The sequence below is a fragment of the Castor canadensis genome, chromosome 10, assembly GCF_047511655.1.
Source record: "Castor canadensis chromosome 10, mCasCan1.hap1v2, whole genome shotgun sequence".
Taxonomy (NCBI): Eukaryota; Metazoa; Chordata; class Mammalia; order Rodentia; family Castoridae; genus Castor; species Castor canadensis.
In genome coordinates, this window is record NC_133395.1 from 65,060,060 (window position 1) to 65,081,700 (window position 21,641).

The 21,641-nt window shown below is 45.5% G+C and overlaps 1 protein-coding gene across 3 annotated transcripts; it reads right to left on the minus strand.

Annotated features, from left to right (window-relative positions):
- Positions 1 to 3,756: 3,756 nt before the first annotated feature.
- Positions 3,757 to 21,416, minus strand: Slc25a15 (solute carrier family 25 member 15). Of its 3 annotated transcripts, none has more exons than XM_020174623.2 (7): positions 21,299 to 21,416; positions 18,855 to 18,970; positions 14,552 to 14,810; positions 9,807 to 9,944; positions 8,383 to 8,552; positions 7,163 to 7,321; positions 3,757 to 6,162 (listed from the first exon to the last, which is right to left on the minus strand). In XM_020174623.2, the coding sequence occupies exons 2-7, from the start codon at positions 18,907 to 18,909 to the stop codon at positions 6,038 to 6,040; spliced, it is 906 nt and encodes a 301-aa protein (XP_020030212.1). In that variant the 5' UTR covers positions 18,910 to 18,970; positions 21,299 to 21,416; the 3' UTR covers positions 3,757 to 6,037. The 3 variants fall into 3 exon arrangements, with proteins under 3 accessions (XP_020030212.1, XP_073899593.1, XP_020030213.1); XM_074043492.1 differs by lacking the exon at positions 21,299 to 21,416 and adding an exon at positions 20,723 to 20,851; XM_020174624.2 differs by lacking the exon at positions 21,299 to 21,416 and having other exon boundaries at positions 18,855 to 20,714.
- Positions 21,417 to 21,641: the final 225 nt, after the last annotated feature.

Here is a 21,641-nt window from a genome sequence, read left to right on the forward strand (position 1 = left end):
TACAGGTAAAATGTAAATGGTGATTTCTTTTTTGAAGGTATATACTCCACACAGTTTCCCTCTGATATTTGGGTAAATTTGGAACACACAGTACATGGGAATAATAAGGAACCATTTTTAAAGAACTTTGAAATAACTTTCATATCAAAATAATTGAGCTATCTATAAATTGTGATCCTACCAATATCCATATACTTACATGTTTTGGAATAAGTATTTGTTCCCTACTTTGCTATACATTTGTCATTTCAGATTAGAAAATGAATTCCTGTTTTCTGCCTCTGTTTGATTCACAACTGTTAATACATCAACTTGGCAGCAAAGTTTTAAAGCCAGAGGAGAGAAATGTTTCACACCCTAGTTCATGCTTCTCTCTTGTTCTAGGCCTTCGTAGGTAGCCTATACGACAAGCTGTCTTTAATTACACACACATACAGGGTGGGTCAAAGGATATTGATAAACATGAAGGATAAAAATCTTCAGTAACTTTTGCTTTAGAGTAACATCATAAATGAAGTTGAAAGAAATATTGAGTAATCTAGGTTTAATATTTTAAAACCCACAACCTCAACCAACTTTGCCTAAGCTTGGAAAGCTCTGTGAAGGAAAGTCACCTTTCATTATAAACACACACTGGCTATTTTCTTTTTGGTACTCAGTGGAACTTGATTCCAAGTACCTTCACTGCCACTGTATCTTAAAACCATGATTGGCCTTGAAAGGAGTTCTCTTTTGGCTTTATTAAAATTATTCTAACTTGAATGATTTTTTTTCATTGGCATTGCTTAACAGGGACACATTCCAAGAATTGTATCTTTAGGCAACTCCATCATTGTGCAAACATCATGTGTTAGTATAAACTAAAACAGCTACAGTGTCACCAGGCAATATAATCTTACAGGATCCTGGCCCCTCACTGACAGAAATGTTATGACGGCAAGGCTACACAACTCGTGTTCCTAAAACCCCCTGCACTCTGCAGAAAGCACATTCTGAAAACAAGTAATTCATGAAAATAAAAGGATTTGGGGGTTTGGACAAACCACTCAAACTAAGCAACTTTGTTACCACCACACTAACCACTTAAACACCAGTCAATAGGTCAGCAGTCTGGGAGTTGCCACAGTGGCTTTTTTAAATGGAACAGAGAAATGCTGTAGGTGCTTAAGTGACAAAGATGGAAGTAAAGGTCTGAGCCCCTGTGGGCATGGAAGATCAGCAATCTGCACAAAGCTGGTGGGCAGTCTAGCTCCCCACCCACAAATATCTCAAGTGTCACAACTGCCAGTGCAGCAGCCCAGCTAAAGGCATTTTCTTTCCTGTCCCTAATCTGGCTCCTCATGGAGGAAAAAAAAAAAAAAGATCAGCATGCTTTCAAATTCCTTCCAGTTACAGAAACATACACTGTGGTACAATAGGTGGTACACTATTGTAACAACAGTGAATATGCTGTAAAAATGGCAATGATCAGACAATGATGGCAGGCTTAGGTGGCCCATGGAAAAACAGCTGGTTCAGTGAACTCTTTTTCAAAACTGGCATCAAGGAGGAAAGGAAACTCCAACTTTTTTTGTTATTGTTTATACATTTATTCATATGTGTATACATTGTTTGGGCCATTTCTTCCCCTGCCCCACCCTCCATCCTACTCCACTTCCAGGCAGAACCTGTTCTGCCCTCTTTTCCAGTTTTGTTGAGGACAAAACATAAGAGATAATAAAGACATAGCATTTTTGCTAGCTTAACATAGTTATTTAGAGAGATTCCTAGCATTGCTTCCATGCACATGTGTATTGCAGCCCATACTGGTTCATCTCTGCCAGACCTCTTCACTACTTCCTGGTCACCTTCCCATAGTGGCCTCTGCCAGTTTAAGATTACTTTATTTGCTCCTCTACAGTGAGCACTTCAACCACATTCAAGTTTTAGGTTTCCTTCCCTTTCCCTATTCCTCCTGTGCACATTCTCCCCTTAGTGTGTCCATGTCCAATAATATTACTGCATTTGTTTTGGGTCTATAATCCACATATGAGGGAGGACATGCGATTTTTGGCCTTCTGAGCCTGGCTAACCTTGCTGAAGATGATGTTCTCCAGTTCCATCCATTTACTTGTGAATGACAAAATTTCATTCTTTGTAGCTAAATAAAATTCCACTATGTATAAATACATTTTCTTAATCCATTCATCAGTAGTGGGGCATCTTGGTTGTTTCCTTAGCTTGGCTATTGTGAATAGTGCTGCAATAAACATGGGTGTGCAAGTGCCTTTGGAGTAATCTGAGTTGCATTCCTTAGGGTATATCTCCAAGAGTGGGATCGCTGGATCATATGGCAGATCTATGTTTAGTTTTTAAAGAAGCCTCCATATTGTTTTCCAGAGTGGTTGTACTAGTTTACATTCCTACCAGCAGTGTAAGAGGGTTCCTTTTTCCCTGCATCCTTGCCAACACCTGTTGGTGGTGGTGTTGCTGATGATGGCTATTCTAACAGGGGTGAGGTGGAATCTTAGTGTGGTTTTGAGTTGCATTTCCTTTATTGCCAGGAATGGTGAGCATTTTTTGTGGTTTTTGGCCATTTGAATTTCTTCTTTTGAAAAAGTTCTGTTTAGTGCAGTTGCCCACTTCTTATTGGTTCATTGATTTGGGGGGAGCTTAGTTTTTTGAGCTCCCTGTATATTCTGGTTATTAGTTGCTGAGTTGCTGGAGTTCTACTAAGGAAGTCTTTGCCTATACCTGTTGCTTCCAGAGTATTCCCTGCTCTTTCCTGTACTAACTTCAGAATTTTGGGTCTGATATTAAGGTCCTTAACCCACTTTGAGTTGATACTAGTACAGGGTGATAGGCATGAATCTAGTTTCAGTTTTCTGCAGGCAGATAATCACTTTTCCCAGCAACATTTGTTGAAGAGGCTGTCTATTCTCCATCATATGTTTTTGGCACCTTTGTCAAAAATAAGGTGGGCATATCTGTGTGGATTCATATCCACGTCCTCTATTCTGTTCCACTGGTCTTCATGTCTGTTTTTGTGCCAGTACCATGCTGGTTTTTGTTATGGCTCTGTAGTATAGTTTGAAGTTGGATATTGTGATACCACCAGCATTGCTCTTTTTGCTAAGTATTGCCTTGGCTATTCACAGTCTCTTGTGGAAACTCTGACTTTTAAGAATATTTGTTTGGTGGTACCAGGGTTTGAACTCAGTGCCTTGTACTTGCTAGGCAGATGCTCCACCATTTGAGCCACACCACCAGCCCAGAATCTTGCTTTTTGAACTAAGAAGGATGAAGCTGTGGTTTCTCTATCCTAACCTTCAAGACTCAATTTCTCACTGATGATTTCTCACACTATTTTGGTTTTGCTCACAGAAAGAAAACTTAGACACTGCTTTCTTTGAACCCAAAGTGAATAATTCTTTGAACTGAGAAACTTACATCATATCAAAAGGGTAGTTGTTTTCTTAAACAGAACTTACTAACTTGAAATTGAATTATCCAAAACTTAATAGCAAGTAATTTAGCTATTTTTTAAAAAGAGTGAGAGGTAAAGTGAGTAATTCTGATGGGCAGTTTCATAACTTCAGGGTGTATAACCAACATGTGTTTTGTCAACTTGTTTATAGTGAAATCACATTCCAGCAGGAATCTTACTGATGAAAAATGCTTGTTGCAATAAAACCGCCTTGAGATATTACTAAGCATAACTAACATTTCTGATTATTGGTTCTTAGCATGGATGTGAAATACTTAAAACTCATCATAGACTCATAATAGGTAAATAATTTAATGACAATAGAGCACTCAATTTCTATAAACAAAATATTTCAAATTATATTTTTTGTCTGGAGTACAGATCTGAAATGGTACAAACTGTATCCAAATATTGAACAGATTAAGAAAACAATGAAAAAAAATTCAGACTTAAGTTTCCATTCCTTACTTTCATTTGCTTCAGTCTATTTGAAAATATTTAGCTAAATCTTTAATGGATGGCCTGTGAAAAAAATCTACCAACAGGTAAGTTGGTTTAACTCCCAGACACAGGGCAGCAGGACATGGACTCTCAGCAAGTCCCTTCCTGCAAAAGGCCAGAACCAATTTCTATTTTTATTTTAAAGCAGGCCTGCTCAGATGAAGCACCACTCATGACCATGAAATACGGGGAGAAAATTAAAGTAGAAAAATGGTTTTCTCATAAATAAAAAGCAAATGGAGGACCAGCTATGGCACCGAAGCAGATCAGCCATGACAGGAATCAACCCATTCCCCAAAGTCACAGCTCTGCCCGCCTGGTTTGGCAGCACCTTGCTTCCCTGACCCACCCTCATGCTCCCAGCACTATGGCTAAGAATTGCCAGAGGCTTGGAAATAGCAGAAAGCTTAGGGAGACTGAAGGTTTCGCCCAGTGTTTACATTCTGCCAACAGGGACAGATACACCAGGCGAGGATGGACGCATGAACACGGTCGCCTGCTTGCACCAGCTTTACAGGCTGTGTAAGAACACTTATACTGAGCGCACCCTGCAGGTCTTGGAGCAGCACAGAACACCGAGGCTTACTTGTGTAGTGACAAGAATGATCCTCTTACACCACATGACCAAAGAACTGCCCACTCCAAACCCAGGGGGATCAGAGGAACTGTGGGGTTTGCTTGCTTTTGAGGGTTGGTATGTATGTTAAACCTAGTTTTAAGAAATTGCTTTTCATACATTCCAGTGCTTTATAAAGTCATACTCCATCTACAGGCATTAAAATTCATGAACTGACTGCCAGCCCTAAATGTAGAAGGCTCCACCACTGAACAAGTATGACAAGGAGTTATGGGTCCTGCGGTAAACTTGAGGATAGGTCAGCCTGGACACCACACACTGCAAAGTATAAGCACTAAGTTCTTTCGAACTCAGAAGAGAGCTTCATCCATGAATTCTAGCACTCCATTACCAAACAGGGAGCCACAGCTTCTCTTGGCTTTGGCTTTCTGTTCCCTGCAAGGGCTTCTAATGGATGACGGTAGAGAGGACAATGAGTGGTCCAAAGCGGATCAACATCTCTGGACCAAGGGCCAAAAGAACTGACGTCCTACCCCTGCTAGGACCAAGAGATGGAATTAAGTAAGAGCTGCCATCAGCCACATGGGTCTTCACCAAATCACAGCCACGCAGCTCATCTCTAGCCCCTTCCTCAATCTGCAGCCCAGCGCAGAGGAAGCTCTTTGGGAAAGAAAAGGGAAAGTTGGATGAGGGTTGTGCTTCTTCCCAAAGACTTGATCCCTTGGTGGAGTGGCTCAAATGGCAGAGTGCTTGCCTTAAAAATGAGGCCCTGAGTTCAAGTCCCAGTACCGCCAAAGGCCTGATCTCCTGGATCACACCTAGCAATACAGTCAGAGTGTGGAATAACAGCACACTTAGAAAATGAATGGCACTATTTTAAGAGCAGAACATCTTGGGAAAATCCAGAATGCCTACCTGAAATTTCATCAAGAAAGTAGAAACCACACCAGTATGCAGGTATGTTCTCTTTAAAAATCTAGATATTCTAGTTTAAGAATCACATAAAAACTTTAACCTCTTTATGCACAGGTTCAACAGATTTTAAAGAGAACCCTACATCTAGAATAGGTTAAGCAGTCACGACATTTATAATGAAAAATGGTCACTCCTGGGTTTTCTGCTATTTGTCACTAAACATGGAACTAAGTCATGCTTCTCTCAACACATAACTATCCAAACTGCATGTTTACATACAGATTGTGCAGAAATCATGCCCTGACAGAACTGTATTCGCCCTTTTAACTTAGGGTCCCAACCAGTTACCTTATGCAGTCTATCAAGAGCAAGAGCAGCGATTTCTCTCTCTGAATATAATTTTAGGCAGAAATGATATTATGTAAAGTGAAGGTCCTTCCACATAAAGTTTAAGATTTGGGGTAGAAGATGAAATTCCCAAGAAATCAAGTAATTCCACATTGTTCTTGTAGTCCATGAAACCCTGAGATGAACAGTCCTCAAATGCCTGGGCTTGGATCCAGACCCACCACGACACTTCAGTAAGCTTCCAACTGACTCATCATCAACTTCCTGCTGTATTCATAGGCCAAAAATAGTGACCCATTGGCAGGGAATGCTCGAATCATAGTAGGTTTTAGTCCAGAATATAAGGCTGTTATTCCTAGAAGACAAAAGGGCAATCACAGATTGTGACAATCTCTTCCTTGGGCAGACCCATGCACAGAATAGGAATATTTGTACTTACAAATCCAGACAACAGCACTAAATCTTAACAAGTGATGGAAGAACTTACTTCCAGCCTCTTCTAAATAGAATAGGAACAAGACAAGTATCAGGTCACCTGGCAAAGCTGACTGATGCTCAGGTAACAGAAGCTAATTCCATGCCTGGACAACTCCTAGAACATGGATGGGACACAATGAGACCTTACACGGCTACCCAGAGGCAACCGTGGTGCTAGAGGCAACAGCAAGAACACAACATTGAAGTGAGAGAGCTGGTTCTAGAATTAGCACTACCCAGCACAGCTATGCAGACAGAATTAGCTAAGGAAAAGAAACATACTTTTGAAACTATAAAGCATTGTGCAAACTTACAGGAGGTTACTAGTAGTAATACACAAAATTTATGTGCTCTGCTTGGGATATGAATTAAACAACTTTGTCTCTGTGTTACTGTGCTCTCTTTTTTAAAATTAAAATAGTTCATAATCCAAGTTTCAGGATGTACAGTGGATGCTGGAAGAATAGGTACTTACAGATGCATAAATTGGCTTTATACAAATGCTACTTAGAAAGTCTTTATCCTCCTGCATAACTCTGAAAGGTGATAGCAAATCATCTTCAGAAGTTGTTCAGTCCATTTCTAATTCCAGAAATCTTACCATGAAGGATGTTGTGCATTCTTTTAATGCCCTTAGTAGTGCTGTTGGAGAGCATATTCTGACAGTACTATACTACCTAAAGCTGATGATGCTAACTTCAAAGCATTTGTCCCTTTAGTCAAAGTCCACATCTTAAAAATTCCCTCTAGGCTATTTAGAACAAAGGATCCTGCCAGGTAGCTGGCTCATGGGTGAAGAGTCAGATCAAGTCTCCAGAAGACCAGTGGTGAAGTGACAAGTCCACTGTCTACACACCTACTACATTCAGCAGACTCACCTTCAGTTTTCACAACACTAAGAAAGGTTCCAACAAATCCTGCCTGTTTGCCAGACATGGAAAGAACTTGGATCCTGGATTTGATACAATCCACTGGATATACAGCCAGCCATAGGCAAATTCCACCAACTCCACCACTTAGCATCAAAGGAACAGGGCCTAGAGAGGAAAAATAGCAAACAGTATTTTATCTTTCTTTTTTAACAATTCTTATTAGGATATATTTGTTGTACAGGGGGGATTCATTGTCACAATTCTGAACAGGCTTACATTGTACATTGGCTAGATCGCCCCCACCATCTGTCCCCATCAATCTCTTCCCACCCGGTATTTTATCTTAAGTGACATTTCCAGAGGTCACCTACCTATGGGTAGGTGAAAAACACTAATGCTAGAGAGCTCAATTCTTTGAGAAAACTGTTGAAACTAACCACCCAAGGTTCCATTTGGTAGTCAGGTCTGCTTTGGACCTCACCAGGAAAAGCAGCCCTAGTAAGGGTTGTGTTAAGCTGGTCACTAAGGTGCTGTGCCCTCATCTCTGGCCCTATCCTCCAGAGGGCCTGGCCCACCTAGAACCAGAGGGCTTCAGGGCATAGGGAACGAGAAGACAGGCCACTGAAATGCAGTCCATGTTTTCTTCAATGGTATTTTAATATTCAGCATCCCCAGTTTTTCCTTTGCCACAAAAAAATCAAAATTGGCTTATTAAACACATCAGTTAAGTCTGGGAGCTTGACTAACCACAGTACAAATCCAACACAGTGAAGTGAGATGCTAAAGAGGAATTAACTCATGCATGTGAGCCAAGCATTGCACACAGCTGTGTCAAGCAGTTCAAAAGAATAAATCAGAACTAGGCTTTTCCACATGGCTCTCAAAACACTACCAAGAATTATTTCCAGTAAGATGTATAGATGATTTCCTAATGGGGAAAATAATCTCTGCATTTCATCTCCCCCTAAAATGGACCAGGAATAATAAATGTTATTCCAATAAAGAAGTTTACAATTTACTGCTTCAACCCATACTGAGAAAATTACTCTCCCTTGGGAGGAAACCATTAGCAATTCCTGCTGCCATGTTACTTCCTGGCATCCAGACTTCCTAGTGCCAGGTAGATCCCCCACAAAGGGGCACATTAAGCAGGTAATACACAGGAACCATGCCACCAGAAAGTGGATGTCATCAGACCCAAATGCTGTCCACCCAGACTTATTTACCTAGTTCATCTTTTGACCTCCCTGATGCAAAAAATGACCGGCTCAGTTCATAGCCACCAAAGAAGAAGAAATAGCCTGGTACTTCTCGAAGTAAAGTGCTGGAGAGTCCATGGTAGAAGCCCAGGGGGCCATCCTTCCGAAGGATGCTCTTCACAACAGACCAAACTGTACTGGGAGGAGATGCAGAAGGCGAGAAGAAAGGAAAAGGGCATTCATACCCAATTAACAGACCAGCTGCACAAGTAAGAAGTAGCTGGTTTTGTAAATAGAGGAACCAGGAGTTCTAAGAATAAAAGGTGTCCTGTGGGAAGGAAAAATCTTAGAGAAGCAGGATCATCTATTATTGGCAAATTTTAAAATGAATGCATACATTTATAGAAGTCACATTATCAAAGACATAAAAAGAGCTACTACCCATTTTTTTCAATAGTAAATAGGTGAAACCTAGAATTACAATAAGAAATCATCAAAAAAAAGATGGCGCTGTTATCTGCCCAGCAGCTTGTCTCCCTTGATTCTTGGTTCAGTCCTTCTGGTGTGTTTTATGAGAATTTGCTCAGGTGGTTACCCACTGTTTTGTTTTGTTAGTACAGGGAAATGAGCAAAGGAGTAAATATTACCTGAGGGCAAGACAAAGGAATTCTGAGGGCTGAGCCACAGCTTCCATGATAAGAACAGCACCCAGAACTGAGTTGCTGGAGTGGCAGGACCACAGCGGACTCCTTTCTGAGATTAGAGTCCTGCTCCTAGAGCAGCCAGGGACACTTTGGCCCACACTCTCATCAGGATGCTGTGCACTGAGAACGGAAGGAAACCATGCACTCATACCAGCTCAGTGTATCCCTCTCCTCACTTTGCCATCAAGAGAGCAGGGGACTCAGCTCTGGGAGATGATCAAGCCCCAAGGTGCCAAAGGCCTCAGCCAATGGCTTTCCTTCTGAGAGCTTTGGAAGGCTCCATCAAGCCCTTACTGCAGCACTGCTCCTTCCACATACAAATGTGATCCCAGGTGCCAACACAGTTGGCCTGCCATCCAATCCAGGTCTCAGCCCAAGCTGCCACATAAGTCCTTTGCATATAATCATAATGATCTTTAAATTACCTTAAACAACTTCCAAGGCACGTGACGGTAACTTCCTTGGTGCTGTCAAGTTTCTATTTCTTAATCCAGGACTAATTGCACTCATGACTTCACTTCTGTTTACATAACTGCACACTTACGAAATGTGGGTGTATTCACAACACTGATGCTATAATTCAATAATAAAATGTTTTCAAGGCTTACACTTTTGGACTTCCAAGCAATGAATAACAGATTTGAGTCGGCTGGAATGAATTGAAGGATGCAGAAAACAGGGCACTGTTACAAACCCCATTCATGTAGGGAGCACGTGGGTAGCTGAAAATGACCAAATGGTGCTTACTTCTGGCTTTTGGCTATCCTTCCCGATGTCTCCATTTCATACATGGTCTGGAGCCTGCACTTCACGAGCTCGGTGGGGCAGAGCACCAGCGCGGCAAAGGCAGAGGCGAAGGACCCAGCAGCTGCATTCTGCAGATCACTAAAAACAGAGATGACCACTTACCATCAGCTTCCTCACTCCTCCAGGTCTCACCTCGCCAGAAGGGAGTGTAGGATAAGAGCAGGGAACTTGCATGAGTTGTCACATCTAAGGATCCCATGACCCTGTGAGGCAACAGCAATACCCCAGATCCAATATGGGGAAATGATACTTAGAGATGACACACAACATGCCCAAATTCACACAGCAGTGCTAGCAATCAAATCCAGGTCTGTCCAACTGCAACATCCACGTTGGATTTTTTTCTTAATTGTTGGGTTTTGTTGGTGGTGTTCTAGCTCTGGAACCCAGGGCCTCATGCCTGCTGAGCAAGTGCTCTACCACTGAGCCACACCCCAGCCCTGTGCTGTCTTTAGACATAGTGCTACGGACTGAATGCTCATGTCCCCACCCAAACTCGTATGTTGGAGGCCTAACCCCCAATGTTATGGCAGTTGGACAAGGTATCTTTCAGCATCAATTATGCATAGACGAGGTGATGACAGTAAGATTAGTGTCCTTATAAAAGGGGACCAGAGAGGACCAGTGAGGATACAGCAAGAAAGGACCAAATCTGCCATCACCTTGATCTTGGACTTTCCAGTCTCCAGAATTATGAGCAATGTTTGTTATTTATACTTCCCAGTCTATGGTATTTTGTTATAGTACCCCAAGCTAGAACACATGGTGACATATAAAGAAAAAAACCCAAAAAACACAAAGGAGAGGGGGAAAAAATTACCCACAGTTCCCATCGCCCAAAACATGCATTTTCAGTGTATTTTCTACTAACTTTAAATAAAGTTAGAGTCTGAGGCATTTCTTCCTGCCCAAAATAAGTACCACAGATGAAAACCCAGAATAAATTTTTAACCAAAAGTTCCTACATGGCAAAAAGATTTCCCAATTTGGCTGATGACCTCCTGCTGTGGTTTGATATGGCTTGTGTGGTCCCCCCAAAGTTTGTGTGCTGGAGCATGGTCCCCACTGTGATAGTGTGGAGGTAGTTACAGAGGTGGGGGTTAGTAGAAGGGGGTTGGGTCGCCAGGGGCACTGCTACCCTCAAAAGGGATTAATGTTCTCACAGGGCTCTAGTTTGTTCTCACAAGGACAGAATGTTATAAACAGAAGACACCTCACCTCTAAATCTCTCTGGCTTCCTGCCTGGCATGTGATCTCTCCCTCTCACACACACCATGTCATCCACCATGTTGTGATGTAGCCAGAGGAGCCCACCAGAGCTGAAGAGATGACTGTGTCATGATCCTGACCCTGCAGAACCATGAGCTAAATAAACCTCTTTTTTTATACCTCACTCAGCCTCAGGTATAGCAACAGAAAATGGATTAAAACACCTCTTCAGCCTCAGCAACACAGAAGGAAGGAGGAGCAGGCAATGGGACCCAGAGGTGAGTGAAATCAGTACAAGCCTGCATAGCCAGTAGTTTTAGGTGGAAAGGCTAAGCTGGAAATCCAAACTAGACAGGGGATGAATGCATACAGGTACAAAGATAGAAGCATTCCTCTCCTCTTATATAGGCCCAGTCCCACCAGCCACAGTCACCACAGGGTTGGGAAACTAGAACCCAAAAAGAGGGGGAAAGTATGAGCAACTTTTCTCAGGAGTCAGGAAGACTCCTCAGAGTTTGGGGAGGAGAGGGGTCAGAAGAGACCTCTTGCAGCCCCCAAGAAAATGTTTGGGTGGCACAATCCTTCACTGGGCAGGAAAGACTGAATTAGTCCCCCAACTCACCCATTTAGTTTTGGAAGCCCTCACAGATTTCCAAAAGTGCCTGAGGGGAGTCCCCTCTCCTGACTGCCCCTGATCCCCTAATAATTTCTCTCCAGACTGTGAGCAAAAGCACAGTGGATCTACCACATTCAAGGCTAAAGTTTCGCCGGTGTAAACGTTAGTATAAAAACCAAGGGCACCTCCTGCCTTGGCCCTGGTTTCCAATTTCCTGTGGTCTAGCTTCCACACAAGGGGGTGTCAAGTGCTGAGCTGGCCTCTCATACCTGGTCTCAGAAAAGCTGGCTGGAGTGGGTTTGCTTTCAGGAGGCCACTCCTTGCAGTATGGACTTTCTTTTGAACTCAGAACTAACTGCAGGCCCATGAACGGAGGAGAGCCAGCCAGGGACACAAATGTCCTTGCACATAGCCTCTGGTATGTAGAAACTGTCAGGTATGTTCAGGTCACTCTTTGCTCCTCACAACACTCCTTGGCTCGTTTGTTGAAAACCAAAGCTTTCAATGGTTTTTGCTGTCTTTCAGCCAAACTGCAGATCCGTACTTGGCGTCCCTCAGGGACTCTCTATCAACCTGCTGACAGGCAACCGTCAGTTGGCGTCATTACCCAACTTTGCTGGAACAAAGGTAGCAGTCAATAAATGTGGCAGTCAGTTCAGCCTCAGACGCAGTGATGGCCCAGATGTCTTATCGAGCACAAAGCACCTTAGAGTGCAAGGACAGGCCAAATGAGATTGGCTGTGGACTTTGGCTTTCTAATAAATACCATCATCTACCAGTGTAAAAATGAGGCAACTGGCCCCAGGTCCTGCGTCTGGTATAAGCGTGTAGAACTGGAATTGAAAGGGCAATAGGTGTAGGATAGGGGTTTTGAAGAATCAACTGTTTGTCATCTGTTCAACAAAAAGCACCTGAATACTCCCACTGTGCAAGAGCCTGCCTGGCCAGAGGTCAAAGCTGACTCTGGGTCATGTTCAAACCTGGAACAGACAAATATTTACAATATGATTGCAGAACTTCACAGCAGGCTCTCACAAGCAGTTCTTTCCTTTCACTGCTCTTGAAATATGTCACCCCCCTCCATGAAGTTATTTCAGACCTCGACTGGTCCAACATGAGACTGGCGGGGAGGGGCTTAGAACACAAGGGCTGAGTCCTTGGTCTGGCGATTGGGAGCGGTGAACATCTGCACCTCACTTTCCCCATCTGTAAGACAGATGACAGCATCTGCTTTGGATCATGGTGAAGGACACATGAACACATGTGTCATAGCTTGGTCAAGAATCCAGGCAGCATTTCCTCAATAAGTAACAGAGTGGAACAAAAAAGACCCAACATCAGGAGACTCTAGTGTTGCATTAGACCACATTAAACAGGTCGTCTCTTCACTGAGGAACGTCTAAGGATCCTTAAACTAAATGCCATGTGTTCTACCCAGAGCCCACACGAGAGATGCACTGAAGTATTTCCCAACCCTTTCTTGGGGATGTCAACAGGGCTTCTGGGGACAGTGTGGGGAATGGTAGCCATATGGCATGGATTCACCCTTTACCAGAAAAACACTATGCTTATACGTCTTCACTTTGTTCACAGCTAAGAAAGGGGCAAAGTGGGGAAGGGTACACAGAGCCACATCTCTAATGGCTTTGCTCTTGTGGGAAGGTGAAAGTCACTGCTGAGCCAAAGGAACTGCACAGTTCTTCCACAAGACCCTCTATTTCCCTGGCTTCTCTCCCATGGTGTCCTTTGCTAAGAAGGCTGAGGGAAAGCTAAACCCACGTCTCCTCAAGTAGTACATCTCTCCCTCAGCTGGGAGAAAGCTAAAGTCATCAATCATTTTGCTTCTGTCCAGCCTTCCCCGTGGTGTGCCATGCTTTCCTCGTTTGCTCTCTGCTTCATCTCTCCTTCCTGCCCTTTCTGTGCTGGAGGATCAGAGCTCAGCCCTCTCTATCCTACGCTGTCTCTTTGGACCATCTCATCTAGTTCCAAACCTTTAAAGTACAAGTTCCACCCATCACAACAGAATTCCTACCTAAAGAGGGACTCATCCAAGTCCTCTAGACACTTCCAGAGAACGCTTCCGTTCCCATGGAAATGGCTTTAGTCACGTGGGATGTACAGTTGAATTGTGGTTCCAATTCCTACTAAAACAGTCAGCAAAACTGTCTCTTGAAAGCAGGCAGATGTAATCATTCTAAGTCATTTCAAATAAATCCGCGTTCCGAGGATGGCTGAACATCCCAGTGGTTTCCTAATTCTCTGTATGATAAAAATCCTGGAGAAGACCAAATATGAGCCAAAGTCAGATGTCTGAGGAAGACTTGGCCGAAGAAAGGTGGGTCATGGGCTGGTGAAGTGGCTCAAGCAATAAGAGTGTGTCCCTAGCAAGTGTGGGGCCCTGAGTTCAAACCCCAGTGCCATCCAAATAAAAAAAAAAAAAGTGGGTTCCTCTGTCTCTGCCTTCTCACACATTTCAAACCCTTCCTCAAGCTCCACATTTCTCCTCAAACCTACTTAGCTTGGGCAACTTCCGCCAACACTTCCGTTGATGAAGGGGAACCTAAAGCTTGGGTCCCCAACAGCACCTATGGTTTTAAATGGACACTTCAGCCCATGTGAAAAGCACCCTCCTGAAGAGACCAAAATGCAGGGTGTTTCATTCCCAGTGATGGGCTACAGGCAGTCATCCTTTATGAAATGCACACGCATGGTTTGTACCCTGACAGTGTGTGGCATCAGAATCAAAAAGAAGGTAGATATTTTCTAAAAGGAAATGTTCTTTCCACTAAACCTTACTGAAGTCAAGGCCATGCAACAGCAATAGTTTTAAAAAGCACACAGTGCCAGCGTCCCAACTCACCTCAGCTTTGCCCCCTTGTCCAATCCAAGCAGTCTCCGCACCACCTGCTGGCAGAAGCCGTAGCACATGAAGAGTACAGAGTTCTCAGCGATGTTGGCGATCAGGGCTGGGCTGGTGCCCTTGTAAAAGCCCCGGAGGCCCACCTGGGAGTAGGTCTTCAAGCAGCAGTTGGTGAAGCCTCGGTACAAATGGGGGAACGTCTGCATTTTCACCTTCATTGTGTCGAAGGGCTGCCCGGTCAGTACGCATGCTGTGCCTCCTGGAAGCAGGACACGCAGCATGAGTCTGCGATGTGTTCAGCTGTCCAGGGATGTGAGGGACAGGTGGCCTGCCCTGTGGCTGACCTCCATTTCAGTTCCTTCCCTCTTCCCCCCAAAACCTTCTAGTTGAGTCCAGTAAACAACATTCAGTGGGTCACTACAGTGAAGCCCACCTTAAGGGGCTCAGGCTCCCAGGGAGACACGTGTACACCACAAAGTCCCAGGCTGTGTGTGGGGGGGGGGGGGTTGACGTGTGTGTGGGGGGGGGGGGTTGACATGTGTTTAGGGACCTGGGCTGGGCTGGCTTTGCTGTGGTATTCTGGACAGGAGACACACCTCAGCCTCTGTTCCTCATCTATGCCCACCTCACAGGCTTAGTGCAAGGCTAAATAAAAAATGGAGGAGAGGGCTTAGCACATGGTGGCCACACAGTGGTTACTACAGAGCAGGTACTTTGTGTAGGAGACAGGAGCCACAGAGAGAAGGGAGAACCTGGGAGGAGGTAACCATGCCTCTTCACCTAATGCCTGGAAGTATGTTAATGATAACAGCATGCTAGGCACCAAAGAAAAAAAGAAGCCTGGCTAATTAGTCCCCAAAGAACAGAGCATCCAACCCTCCCATGGAAAACCTCATCCACAATGATGACTCTAGCAATTATGATTCACATTTACTGAAATTTGCCTTTGCTGAGACACATGGACTGAAGTTTACCTGTGCTTAGCCTAAGTCCCCGTGTGTATCTGGTTTTACACTTTAAGAATAGCAAAGGCACCAAGTCTAAATTGCATTAGATTGCTTCGGTAAGAATTCTGAACAGAAGGAAAGGAATGAACCAAAACCACCCTGTAAGATCTCCAGACCTTAGACTGGGGGCATCTTAGGAACTGTCACTGGTCAATGTTCACCACCCCTTCACTAGGCAGATCTCCAACATCTGCCACATGGTGAGGCTACGAAAGCTTTATGAAAATTGGAGAGAAGGCCAAGGCCAGGTGCAGTGGCTCACACTTGTAATCCCAACTACTCAGGAGGCAGAGCTCTGGAAGTCTGAGGTTAAAGGCCAGCCTCAGCAAAGTTAGTGAAATCCCACCTCAACAAACAAGTCAGGCATAGTGGTTCATGCCTATAATCCCAAATATGCAGGAGGCATAGGTAGGAGAACTACTGTCTGAGGTTTGGTAGTAGGCAAAAAGCATAAGATTCTATCTGAAAAACAAAAAGTAAAAAGGGGCTAGAGACTTGGCTCATGTGGTAAAGTGAGGCCTGGAATTAAGAAATGCAATTTCACAGCTTTGTCATTATACAAGGTTACTCCACCTAAATTGTAGAGATGGGAGAATGCCACTGAGGAAGACTCGTTTATTGGCAGGTAAACTAACATTTCTGAAGAGTCTGAGAACTGCTTGGTCTCCTCTTAAAACAACTAAAAGTATCATCTATGTGATTCCCTCACTACCATTTGCTGTTTCTGGGGGAAACATGGCACACTTCCATTTTGCCTTACAAAATTATCTGAATTAGCAGAATATAATTTTATAGGATTTTTAGAGCCAGGGATGGTAGTACACGCCTATCATCCCAGTTAAACTACTGACTCAAACTACTGCCCAGGCTTCCCCTTAAAGTCATTTAATTTTCTGAATCCTCATGGCCTCAGTTCAATAACTATCCAATTATCTTTAACGCCTGTCTGCCCAGGGCTCCAGATCCTTTCCTGGAACTTCTATAGCGAGTGTAGACAGGGACAATGATAACTTTTTGGCACTTTAAAAGAGATGAGCTGGATGGAAAACCTGTTGAGTGGGAAAAGCTTTTTTTTTTTTTTAAGAAAAAAGGAGACACACAAAGAATACCACATTTATGCTGCACTCATGACCCCCTTGGACCACAGCTGGCTCTGCACTTACAGGTGAATCCCTTCTATGGGTGAGCTGTGACCGTGAGGTGCTAGGGGTCTTCTGCTTCTAGCAGAAAACTCTCAAATCCCAGACTCAGGATAGCAAAGGCACCAAACTATCCCTCACCGCTGGGAAGGCTGCTGCCACGTTAGGCAGCAGTAAAACAAAGACAACAACAACAGAATGGTATGAGGAACAAGGAAACCAAGGTTCTGAACTGTGCACACCACCCAACTGAGTAACCCTGAACCAGTCCACACTCCCTCTCTTGGACTCTTCCTATATGAATAGTGAGCATCAAAGTGAACAGTCCCTGAAGGTCCATCTAAGCCCCACTCTGCTTTCCATCTGCATACCAGGTGCCTCCCAGTAGAATGGAGGTTCTTGTGTCACTGGTGGGCACCTCCTCTGCCCAGCCCCCCCACTTGCAGAGCCCCTGCATCTGCCAAGGAGTTTGCTGTCCTAGGCAGTTGTGGACCCCAGCAGCTCTGCATCAGAGAGGCAGCCCTGTGTTGCTAAGCACAGGGAGAAACTCCCTGCCATCAGCAGGGACACTAAGTGTCAATATGTAGAAGGGCCCTAAATATGTTTTTATCATTGTTAAACACGCCCACTAGCAAATGTCCTCTATGCCAGGCTCTCAACAACACTGTTGCAATTTACATTAAAAACTGACAAATACCTGAATGCACAAAAAACAGGAAAGGTAAGCTTTTTAATAAAAATAGATCTCAGCTCTCTGGTAAGACTAAAGGATACAAAGTGTCCAAAGCTGAGAATCTCTGGTGTGGTTACATGCCCTCCTACTGAGAGACAAGAGCTGTGCCCAAAGCATTTGCATGATGCTAACAGGGGACAAGAGGCCAGCGGAGCAGTGCCATTCTCAGTCAGCATCCTCCACAGCGTGGCATGGGGAGGTGGGGAAAAAGGTGCCTAGAGGCCTGGGGAGCTGAAGCTCCCTTCCACAGAGTGCGAGGGTAGTGCTCCACAGGCATGCGGTGGGCAAGAGCTTGCCGGAGAACAATCCAGCCAGCTGTCCTCCAGCCAGCTGTTAGACCTGCTCATTGGGCTGGAACACTCCTTGTGGTCTCTAACCTGGAGAGGTGTCCTTGCCCAGGGATCCTTATCAGTGTCTACAAATGCTGTCTCCAGCCTTCCTCATTAACTATTTTGACAGACCTTTGATTGATGGGAAAAACTTTGTTCTTCTCTGAACAAGGATTGGTTTTTTTTTTTTTTTTTTTTACAGTTGGGCAAAGGACAGTGTGAGGTGGTGCGTACCCGCCTTCTCCCCCCAACTACACTTGATCTGTTGACCCAGGAGGTCCCACTGGATAAGAGCTCATTGAGCAACACACTCCTCTGGCTTCCACAGCCCAGTAACTGCAGCCATTATGACAGTCAGTGTGGGAGGCCAAGGTAGAGCAGGGGTCTGCTGAGGAAACATGAGCAAAGCTGCACTCCTCTGGCCCTCAGGTAGCACAGGGACTCTGGAAAACCAAGCAATCAGCATGGGTGCCCAGTCTCATCATTGCCTCAGGCTGAGCTTCCACTATGCCTGCATCTTAAAGGTGATCTTTCTACTGAGTGGCCTGATGTCAATAGTGCTGGCTCCAGTCTGCCCTTGGGCTCAGGCCCCAAGCATCAGTTTTAGCTGCTAGTTTCCACCAAATCCTAGGACCTCTTTTAAGGCACAGTGAAATGTCAGTCTCATTTTAATAGGGGACTCTCCTTCCTTTCCCAATACCAATAGGAACAGTACTTGGTGCTTCTGGAGAGGTGGCATGGTATTTTTGTACTACAAAGAATCTGAAGATTGCCAAGCTTGGGGCAGAAGTCCAATGTCACCTCCATACCCTAGCCATGAGACAATGAACATGTGACTTCATCTCTGAGCTGTTTTCTGGCAGTATTGGGGACATTCCTACCCTTCACCCTGACTCAAAGTTTTAGTCCAACAGATACTACTCTACCTTCTGCCTTGCTCTGCACAATATCACACCTCCATTAAATGGATTCATTCCAAGGCTACAGCACATTACTTCTAGGGAGACAAAAGGATTATTTTCAAACCACTTTCACTCAATCTCGCTGAGAAGCTACTTACAAAAATACAGAGGACAGAGTCTGCTCTGGGATTACCTGCGGCCCCTGCCGTGAGGTCGATGGCAGCTTGGATGGCAGGATTGGACTTCATTATGCAGCTGGGTTCCTCGGAAGGCAACTCTCCACCAGCCTATGACAGGCACCACATATCCCTAGGACGAGGCAAGGGCCCACAGTTAGCTCAACCCCTACAGCCCTCATTCTCACACCTGCTGCCCTGGCTTAGTGCTAAGTTTGGAGAGCAATCTGTGCCATGAGCCCAAGAGGCCTGGAAAGACACATGTGGCAGATGTCAGGAGCCCTGCAGTCACCCACACCTGGACACAACTGGGAGGTCCTCATCTGCACAAGGTGAATTATAGAAATATAACATAAAGGCAAAATTTACAAAAAAAAAAAAAAAAAGCACGTGGGACCGAAGCATCACCCATCCTCAGAACAAGCCCCAGCATGGAGCGCCAATCCTGCTCTTGTCACCATCATCCACTTCAGCATTTCTCAACAGTAAATGTGTAGATTCACCTGTGGGATTGTTGCAGTGTGGATTCTGATTCAACAGGCTGCAGGGGGACCAGAAATGCTAAAGATTTAAGCAAACCGGTGAGGCTAACAATGCAGGCCTACCATCCACACTTTGAGGCACAACACCTGTACCACTGAGTCCCAAATTTGCTTGATCAGATCACCTGGGGGCACATTTTAACTATTCAAATTACCAGTTCTCTCTCCAGGAAATCTTAATTCAGTTTATTTGGGTTGGAGCCTAGGGAGCTTGGGAAAACTCCACCTTCATAAATACTATCTACAAAAAGGGGGCTCCTTAACATATAAGATTAAAATACCAATTCTGTATAGTTTTCAAACTATGGAATCACTTAGTCATGAATAAAAAGGGACACTTTTCATTCCTTATCACACTGAGGAGAATGGTGCAATGGACTTGAGGCCAAGGTCCTTTCAAATACCATCATCAGCAGGAAACAATGGCAGCCAATGAGAGTCTTTTAAATCACTTGAAGAAGTTTGCTGATACACAAACTCCAAGACTCTTTACCCAAAAAAAAAAAAAAAAAAAACTTTAGACCAGCAACACTAGTTAATAAACAAACAAATAAACAAAAAAAACCTAAGTTCCAAGGACAAGACAATGATTCCATAGTACTGACAGACCTGGAGAGAGAGTTAACTACTAGGTTGGTAAGAGGTAGCTGTTAGGGTCCTATCATTCTCCTCCTTTTCCAGAAGAAAAACTAAGGCCAGAAGGAGACAAAGTCTTCTCCAAGGGAATGAAACTAATCAGTAGCAGAGATGATTCAATGATTCAATTTTAAAAAGTCCATTTTCACATCTGTGTACAAACCCATACCTAATTCCAGGGTATTTCAACCTGCCCAATACAAACCTGATACACCCATACACCCAACCCTGCATTTTGCCAGGAGGGAGGCGGGGAAGAGATACACGGATGTGACATATTAAGGTGGCCCCTCAGATAAGCCTCTGAGTCGATTGCTTTTGATGTGGACACATTTAATTTGGAACGAAAGAAAAGCACGTCAGATTATACTACTTCATCGGTGCAAATTCAACCCTTTACATATACCAAATTTAAATGCATTAAATCCGACAAATAACTTGTAGAGCTATAGAAAACTGTGATAGGTACTAACAGGTGAACCCATAGCATGGCTATGGCTTGGAGAAGTCGCACAAGAGACAAGTCAGCACAAATTTAGGAACTTGCGGCAACTTGGAATAGAAAAGCTGAATCCCCTCAGCATCCCATAGTCCCTGTCAAACTACATTGGGGTCCAAGCAGACAGAAACAACAGTGCCAATCCCACTTCTTCCTTGGGGAAGTTAATTTTTCGGGTGGGAGACTCGCAGAAGGCCGCATTTCCCACCAGGGCAGGAAGATGCCAGCTCCACGCAGAAGCTGGGCGGCAGAAGGCCGCTGGTCCCCAGCCATCGGAGCCTCTAAGGCGGGCGCAGGGCTCTGCGATGCAAACCAGTTCTGCAGCCGAGGAGCCCGGCAGGGCGAGTCCTCCTCCAGGCCTGGCGAGCAGCGCAGGGGACCAGGCCAACTCTCTCTGTCCAAGCTGTCCGCCCGCTGACCCTGCTCGCAGCCCACCCGGTAGCCTGAGGGCCTCCCATTCACAGGCACGTCCCTCCCCGCTCCCCGACGCAGGCGCAGGCAGCGCGGAGGCGGGAAACCAGGTGACACGACTCGGGGGCAAAGGGGGACAAGGTTTTCCAGCAGGCGGGACCTGCGGGAAGGAGGCCGAGCAGCACGGGAGGCTCCGCCAGCCCCGGCCAGCCACCGTGGCATTGCGCGGGTCCCGTTGCACGTGTACCGGCCACTTCCCTGGCCTCCCGGGAAGGTCACGCTGCCCCGCGCCAAGGCCCGCTCCACGCCTGGCGCCCCGCTCCCTCCTCCGGCGGGCTCCCCGAGGCCGCGGGGCCGCGCTGGCTGTGCTCACCGACGAGCTGGTGTGGCCGCGTCCGGCTCCCGCTCCGCTGCCTGCTCTGCAATCCCACTGGGCGGCCCCGGCCGCTGCTTAACACTGGCTTGGGCCACAGCCAGCCCTCCGCCCCGCCCCCGCAAGCCCCGCCCCCCGCAAACCCCGCCCCGCTCTCCCGCAAGCCCCGCCCACCCCTCTCCTCCGCCCCGCCCTCCCGTGAGCTCAGCCTCGCCCCCGTGGCTCAGGAACGCGGCTGCGGCGGGGAGCGGCGCGCGCCGAGAAGGCGGAAGTCTGCGCGGGTCCTCCGCGCGCTCTGCGGCCCCCGCCCGCCGTGGAGATGGACGGACTGGCTGCCAGGACT